Raw genomic sequence first — 8,579 nt, 5'->3', positions numbered from 1 at the left:
TGTGATTTCAACTGTAATAGCCCTTGCAAACCTGGCTTAAACTACGTGTGGTAGGTGCAGTCGAAATACAGGATGCAAAACCAGACCATATCCTGAAGGTTGTGCAAAGAATAGCCATAGTCTGCACGTGGTACAGGAGCTAGAGAGGGAATACTAAAGTATTTCTTAATATTTACTGAAGTATTAGTTATTCCACATGTCCATCTCTGCATTGAACACATCAGGTCAGTGTCTTGATGTTTTTGCAAGTCCAATTTTCTGGATTCAAGCGTGGGTTGTACTGCTGACTTCCAACATGAGCTGGGAAAACGATAGTGTTTCTCTACCTCATTAAAAAAAGAATTGTACCTGTGAACCAGCTCAGGCTGGAGTCAGCGCATCAAATCCTCGTTGTTTCCATTTATATACCAGTGCTCCTCACTGCATGAAATTCATGGTGTGTCTGGATGTGACCACATGAATTTAGGCAGCACTCTTGGTGCTCCTGGGATACTGGGAATCTGAGTCTGGGTCTGTGTCACTCCAAAATGTTTCTTTCTCCCATCAGAAACAAAGGATGGAGACAATTCCATCCATCAGCAGAAGAAAACCCCTCCTGCAAACCAGGGCATGGAGCGCTTCAGAGAAGCAACCTCTCCCCATCAAAATCCTACCCCCTTCCCAGGCTGGAAGGCTTTTAGACCTCTGTGCTGGGATGCAAACTGCCAGGGGCTCCTGTCCTGCTGCTGCACCTTGCTGTTCTAGCGGGTAGGACCGAGGAGCCTTTGCATCTTTAAAGCTCTGATGTATCGTTTGTGAGGCTCTTCCTCAAGGTCTGTCCAGATACTGGCAATCTTGCCAATATTACACCTTTTCTGAAGTTAAAGAGGGCAAAGCGGTGCTAGCTACTAATTGCCTGGCCTGTGACTGCCCAGGTTCAGGCTTTCTGGGGAGGGAATCGGCGAGCATGTGGACGGCGTTCCCGCCTCTCCTTTGCCAGCTGTCCTGGTGGCTCGCCAGTGGTCAGTTTCAATGAAGCCGAGCAGCTTGGGTTTGGATTTAGAGAAGATGAAATTACACTGCAGCTACCCAGAAGACAGTGTTGCAAAATCCAGGCCTTTCAAAGTCAGGCTCAGAAACCCTGGTGACTTTGGGCTCTGTTTATTAATTCTGTTATTTTGAATTTTTAGCCTGCCCACTTGTCAGGCTCACGAACGCTCCCCAAAGTCATAGCGTGCTTAAAAAAAAATAACCATAGCTGCTGCTATTATTTCTTAACATAACTGGAGATTCCCACACGCCGATCCGTCTCCGGGAGGTGGCCCGAAGGCGAGCGCGGTACCCTGCCGGAACGGCAGTGACGGAGCCGCGCGGGAGATGGGAAGGAGCCCACCGCGTCCCTCCGTGGTCGGGGCCGGGGGACCGACCCCGGGCCGGGGCGGGGGGGCCGCCGGCGGCAGCGGGGGGCGCGGGGCGGGGCGCATGCGCGGCGGCGGCGGCGGCGGCGGGGCGGCGGGGGCCGGAGCGGCGCGGGGGGCCGGAGGGAGGGAGGCGGGCGGGGAGGAGGCAGGGCCGGGCTGGGCCGGGCTGGGCCGGGCCGGGCCGCCTGCCTGCCCGCCTATTTGAGGGAAAGTAGCGGTTCGCGGGCGCTCAGTGCCGGCCGCCGCGGAGAGGCAGCGGGCGAGCGGCCGCCGGTCGGTGCCCGCAGCCGGCGCGGCGCTGCGCTGCCCCCCTGCCGAGGACTGCCGCGCTCGTCGCACGAGTGGCGGCGGGGGGAGCCGCCCCGCGGGGCCGCCGCCGCCTCTGCCCCTTCCCCGCCGCGCCGTTAATGGAAACATGGCGATGGCGGCTCCGACCGGCAGCGCGGCGCCCGTCGCCCCGGCCCTCTGCGGCCACCTGGCCCTGCTGCTGCTCCTCGCCGCCCCCGCCGCCCACGGCTACAGCTTCCCCCAGCAGCACACGTAAGTGCCGCCGCCCCGGCCGGGACCCCCCGCCGCCGCGGCTCAGCTCGGCCCGGCGCGGTGGCGCATCGCGGGGCCGCCCCGGGGCCTGCCGGCGCCGCGCGGGGGAGCGGCAGCGGCGGGCGCTGCCGGTGCCGCCGGTGCCCGCGGCCGGCGCTGCGCCGAGCCGAGCCGTGCCGTGCCGAGCCCAGCCTCCCCGCCCCGAGCCGCGCTGGATGCGAAGGGGCGCGGGGGTCCCCGCCCGCTCCCTGCCGGCCGCCGGAGCGGCGGGGCGAGGAACGGACCCAAAGTTGCTGGAAAGCACAAACTTCCCCGGCGGGTGCCGGTGTGCAGGGCGGCTCTCGGGGCGTTAATGTGGCGAGAGGGGGGAAAGACGAAAAAGGACGACTTTTTTTTTTTTTTCTCCCCCCCCCCCCCCCCCGTTTCAAGCACACAATATGGTACCCACAGCCGGCCGTACCCACCGGAGTTTGAGCATAAACTAGTAATAGATGGATAGTTCCACAGGCTATCCGAGCTGGCGGTTCTTCCTCTCCCTCCCTCTGGACCGACAGAAATTGGCTGTAATCTATTGACAGAGAAAGTCGGAAAGCAGCTCATTTGGGTGAGGGGGTGGGGGACTGGAGAGTCGCTGCAGGAAGGATATAAATAGGTTTTTTGGAAGAAAGCGAGCGTTTTGGAAGTTAATGTTTGGGAATATTTGCTAGCACATTCGCCTCTCTTGCATATTGTGATAACCCTGAAGCCCTCTCCCCCTCCACGCAGCCATGCGAAATCTTGCCGAGATGTATTTTAAGAGGCTGTCATCTCTGTTATGAAATGCTGAGGTTTGTTGACACAAAACCGAAAAAAAATAAAATAAAATCCAGACGATTCAAAGTAAAGGCTGACACTGTGTCCTTACATTCTGTGTTTCTGAAGGTGGGGAAAGATTTCAATGACATAGAGTTAATAATAGCAGTGTTGCCCTTAACTTTGTGGTGCCCCAGTGGATGTGCACTGCTTTATGTCACAATTTTCTTGTCATTTTTGATCTGCTTTAAGAACAGAAATACCTTATACATATATATGTCACAGGAAGTATTTTTGCAAGCCTTTTAGGTTAGCGTCTTTGATCTCAAAGTACATTTTTACAGACATGTAGTCAGGCCTTCTGAAAAGAAGGCTTATCGGCAGAAGAAACAGCGTTGTTTATTTGGGAGAGCTGTAGCTTTACCGTGTTAATATCTGGCTTCACCGAAGGCACAGTTGTTTGCACTCCTTGTTTATTCAGAAATATCTCCCATTCAAACAGATTCTGTCTGAATTCTTTTAGGTCTTGTATCCCTGTTTCTAAATATCTTTGACCTTTGGGAGCTGATGGGTTCCTTTTTTTTGCTGTCACATAAATACAGAAATTCTTCAGAATAAGACCCTGAGAAATGTCTACCTACAGGGGGAGGAGAGGAAAGGGAACGTGCCAGTTCTCGTCCAAGTACCACAGCCTTATGGCCTGATCCAGCGTTGCTCTCGCATGAATAATCTTTACTTCCGTGAGAATCACTATAGAAGTAAAGGGGATTATGTACATGGTGAAGCACAGATAAAGTTTGTGGCATGTTTTTGATATTTCAGCAGCTTTTTCAGGGGTTGTAAGTTGTTGCTTTCTCCTCTTAAATTTGGAATGCGGAATCATATTATAGAATAAATCTCTTCTGGGTACCAGTTTACAAGTCAGAACTGTGATTTCTTTCTAACTGCAGAAAGTTTTATAAGAAGGTTCTTATACCAGGAGAGACATACTTAAGAGAGGCGTATAGTTTGTAAATAATGCACTGGCCTGTCCCTCACCCAGACTGATTATTATCTATATTGTTCTAAAAAGCTGGCACAGTTTATTAGCCAAAGCAGTTTTATTCCAGATAATTTGGTGGGCTTTGCTAGGATAGATTTAGTTAGCTCTGTGCTCTCTTATCAGCAGTCTTATCAGAGTGGGCTCGATCCTGTATCGAGAGAGGCAAGATGTGTAAAAACTGAGCCCAGTGGCAAAGATTCATAATTGCTTGCAAATAGGAAGGAATGGTCCTGAAAAGACCACTAATTCTGTGTGTGCCTCTGGTGGGAAGTAATGCTGTCTGCCTGTATCCGGAGAAGAGACGCAGAAGGGATGCAAGACCTCAGCCTGACCTGGTATCTTCTTGCTCCTTTTATTCCCCCTATGACCTGTTTTGAGAACCCAGAGAAGAGAAGAGTCACGAATGGATGTTTGATGATGATGCACAATTGCTGGGCAGTAGTTTAATGCTGTAACATGTGGGCTGAAATGCCTTGCGAGCTCTGCCCTAGGGCTGCTGTGATTGTTTCTCAGAAGGAAATATTTAATGGGAGTAAAGAGTGCAATGGTAGCTGGCACCAAGGCTTGAACAACACTCCTCAATTGACTGTTCCCCCCTACGTAGCTCCCTGTCTGCACCCTTCTTGTTTTTTATAGATTCTGGATATAACTTAAATGTTTTTGGAAGGTTTGTCGGTCAGAAGCTGAGTTGAGCTGATGAGATGGGCTGCTAAATTCTTCCCGTTACGAGCCAATTTTCTCCTACTTTGGACAATGCACCCTTGTGACAACAGCAAATGATTCAGAGCATTGATTAGAAACCTTGTTTTTCTTTGGAGGTTTTCTCTGTAAATCACTTAAGTCGTCTTTCACTACAGGACTCTCAAAAATGAGACTGCTTTTTTTAAGCAGCCCCAGAACTGTTTCATTCTGACAGGCAGCAGACTGAATGATCAGGATATTTTGCCTAAGGGGGAGGAAAGAAGAAAATAAAGAACAATTTTTTTTTTTTTTTTTTTGTGACAGTTGTATTAATTATTATCAGTGGTTCTCTGTGTTGATTCTTGGTTCCATCCCTGATAAATCGCTGGTGTTCCACATTATCTCTCTCCTCCCGGGTAGCATGGTTTTAATCATCTTATGCTGAGCTAAGGAAGGCTCGGCTCAGCCAGTTGTCCAAAGGGGAATTTCTCATTGAGATTTAAAAAGCAAAATCCCAGATTGGAACAAACCCATTGGGGCGGGCACGTTAGGTGATGTCCACTGACTGACAAGGCTCCTTTCAGGAATGGTCGCGTACAAGAACGTGCGTCTGTGTGGTCAACGGGATTAATGGCTGTGGAAAGAAAGGCTGTTGGTTGCAGTTAATTTTTCTTTTGAATAGTACGCAGAGGGATTCCTGTGGCAGCACAGTAACAACCTCTGCTTGAATTTCTGAGAGATTTGATATTAGATGATTGAAAGCCTGGTCAATCAGGGGAGTCCTGCACCTGTATTGCCGTCACCTCCCGTTAGTGGGGATTGTGTCCATGTGAGTGCTGGAGAATGTGGCTGCCAGTACCGCCGCCTGGGAGCAGAACAAACCCCCTCCTTACTTTGCAGAAAAGCTTTTTGTCACTTGGACTTGAAAGAAAATTACCATCTGCTAGAGGGTGGCGAGCCATTTGCTTCTTGTGAGGAAGCAGGTGTGTGCAGAATTGCTGTGCGTCCGCTGGTGAGACTTGGCTTCACCGCTGCTCTGCAGGGCATCTCTGACCAGCCAGCCAGAGGAGAAAGGGATGTCTGCAGGGGAAGGCGCCAGCCTGGGGACCAGGGTCTGGTCCTGCCTCTCCGGCATGAGATTTAGCACTTGTCAGATGCAGACAATAGTTTTGCTGGAGGTGTTACCAGTGTTCCTGTGGGACAGTGAGCTCCTGCTGAGGGCAATAAGGCTTAATAGGTGCCCATCACCACTGGAAGGTGGTCTTGAGGCTGCCTCTACCAAATTAATTGCTTCCTTTTAGCATGTTTTGATTTGTACTTGTGTCATTTCACCCCAAATGAGGTTAATGATGCTGGTAGTGATGGCACATCTGGGCTAGCAGGGCTTGAAATAAATAACTCTATTAGGACTGGATGCTTTAGGGTTTGTGGGATGCCGTGTAGAGAAAGCTCCTTCTCTTGTTCTACTGCCCACCTGCTGTGCAGTCAGAAAATCTCTTCCAATTATGGTTTTGATGCTTGGGAAAGGAACTTGTCTGGGAAGAAGCAGAGGAGTGGGGAGATGGCCCTGCTTGTCTTCTGCTACACTCTGCTGAGCAGAGAGACAGCTCCCTGGGAGGGCAATCTACCCCGGTGAGTGATTGACAGATAACATCGCTCCATCCCTGTAAGTCTCTGTGAGAACTGGTACCCAGTGGAGTCACAAACACCCGGTGTCCCTGCAACAGCCCCGTGTGGGCTGTGCATCAGTGGCAGAATCCGCTTTGGGGTGTGCAGAGGCACCCTGAATTGCCCAGAGGTAAAAGAACAGCCCCAGGGAGAGGACCAAATGTTTTTTTAAAAGCCATTTGCAATATTTCTTTGGCATTTTTAAAAATTTTCTTCATTCTTGTTACTGTTCCTGAATGCTTCCTGCTCAGGTATTGCATGGGAAAGGGGCAGGCATCACAGAGCAGGGCATTACCCCTGTCTGGCCTGTCCTTGTGACACGTCAATACCGTACCCTGCCTGCAATGATCCCCTTCAAGATTGTGGTTTCAGGAGTTTGAGTTTTTTCAACTGTATACATTGAAAAATTGTTAATTTCAATTCTCTTGGGCGAGCGTGTGGGTTCCCACTGAAATCAATAAGGCTCCTGCACATAGACCTGAGGGTAGAAATGGGCTCTTGCTTGGTGCTTGACAGGCATAGTTCAGAAGCTTCATTGTAAAGAAGCTTTGTGTGTGTTGTATGCATGTATGCAACAGCCCCTTAAAAGCTGAAGGTGGTTACATAGGGTCTAAATGGAAACCTGAAAATTTATCCTTGAACGAGCTTCCTGGTGTTTGGCTTCAAAAGCCATCAGGAAGGCTCTTGAGGGCTTAAGTACTGGGGCATCTGCACGCTGTAACATTGTACATGTGCACAAACCGTACGATTTAGACAATGGTTTTTTCAGCCAATGAAATACTCAAGTGGGATGAAATAAAAGAAAAAGTCATTACCAAGCAAAATGAGTGAAAATACTTGAGTGAAATATTCAGCAAGAAAGGACATATCTGAATGTTTCTCTGTTTACTTACCAGGAGCCTTTTGAAAGCAAAATGTGTTTTGTTAGCAAAATTATTTTTTCCTCTCTGGGGTATTGGTAGTACTTTGTTGTTTTAGAGCTGTTCCTGTAATCTAGCCTTCATCCTCAAGTTTATTATTGCTGGGTTGCATGGGGAACGGGGTTGTACAAACTGTTGTTACTGGAGAGTTGGTTTGTATCAACAAGTTATTGGCATGGTTTTCTTTAGGCTGAATCATCTGATCTTTCAGAGAATGCACGTGGATTTTCTTCATAACTTTGACAGTTGTCCTACGACCCTTTCAATTCTGTCTCAGCCATTATCTTTTGGTCATAAATATCATAAGAAATAAGGCGTTTACCCAGAGCAAAGGATTAATGCTTCTGCTGTAAAGCAAAGTGTTTCTCGCATTGACTGATGTGTGAGTGATCAGGATATTTAGCCAGATCAGCTTGTGATGGGTGAAAGGGCTGCAGGGCAAGAGGTGCAAGGATCTGAATGGCAGTCAGGCCAGACAAAGGTTGCACGGTCTGTGGTTTCTGTACCTATTCATTAACTCTGCGCAAGGTCGTTATTCTTGCCTGTGGTTAGGCTACCGTGCCGCCGCCTCAGAAGCTGCTTCTCAGTCGGGTGAGGACAGCGCAGGAGCTGTTGTACAGCACACCTTCTCCCAGGACCATGTGAGTCTGCCTTTCAGGAGATCCAGGATCAGGCCTCCTCCCCTTGCTTCTAGTTGAGGCTGAGAACTCCAGAGGAGGTAATTGCTGATAGTAATCAGATTGGGTGCTAAATAGGGATATAAACCATTTAGTGGAATAGCTCTGATGATGATAAAGCCTTGGGCGCAGTTGCCAAAACAGAAGTTGAGTTTGCATATCTTTAATGAGCCAAGTGCCTTTGTGCAGTAACACCACTGAAGTGTGTGGAGTTAAACCCAAAAAGTACAGGATGCAACATGATTTTTAGGTCTGATTTGTGTCAAAAGTCCCTGAAGTTCTGCAGTGAAAAGGAGATCTTTAATAAGAATGTCTCCTGTCCCCCCGACCATGATCCTTCTTTCATTGTCCACAAAGGGTGGGAATGGAGCTGCTCTTTTCATGGACTAGGCTGGAGCTACTTTTGCACCAGTGGGTATCTTATGAATCCACTGAAGCCCTGGCCAGACTTTGGATTTCCTTGGGTTCTGTTGGTGCCAAAACTGTTCTGCTACCCTGTCCCGCACTGACACTTGGGGAATCTATGAATCAATATAGGTTGTGCCTACAGTGAGTATAGGTATCACTGTGATAGAAAACCTGGAGTGATGGATTACAAAAGGCGCGTTCATTTACCTGACAAAGGTTGTCTATCTTGAATTATTTATGAGGCTTCACAGCACGCTAGTAAATTTTGTAAAAGCAATGGAGTCCTGGTAATGTGAGCCTCTTCACTGCAGCTTCCGTAGTAGAGTTTTGCTGAGAAGGTACAGAAGGTGGGGGATGGAGGAGGAGGAAGAAGCAGGCAGCAAGTGGAGGGATAGAGAGAGACTGCTGTTTTCCTGTGCAAATGATAAGGTGTGCAGAGCAATGAAGTGCG

General features: G+C 49.3%; 1 protein-coding gene across 2 annotated transcripts in view; it reads left to right on the top strand.

Annotated features, from left to right (window-relative positions):
- The first annotated feature begins 1,595 nt into the window (after nucleotides 1-1,595).
- The window catches only part of CACNA2D2 (calcium voltage-gated channel auxiliary subunit alpha2delta 2), a 227,150-nt gene continuing 220,166 nt past the window's right edge, over nucleotides 1,596-8,579 (top strand). The window contains exon 1 of one of the 2 annotated variants that reach the window (XM_087743979.1): nucleotides 1,596-1,940. In XM_087743979.1, the coding sequence (XP_087600105.1) occupies nucleotides 1,816-1,940 (125 nt within the window). In that variant the 5' untranslated portion in view covers nucleotides 1,596-1,815. The remainder of the gene's footprint in view (nucleotides 1,941-8,579) is intronic. The other variant, XM_087743980.1, reaches the window with a different exon arrangement.

This window comes from Nipponia nippon, unplaced genomic scaffold, assembly GCF_047370975.1.
Source record: "Nipponia nippon isolate SJK-2023a ecotype South Korea unplaced genomic scaffold, ASM4737097v1 scaffold_9, whole genome shotgun sequence".
NCBI lineage: Eukaryota > Metazoa > Chordata > Aves > Pelecaniformes > Threskiornithidae > Nipponia > Nipponia nippon.
The sequence above is the reverse complement of the archived record's forward strand: the minus strand, read 5'-3'. Positions and strand labels throughout refer to the sequence as shown.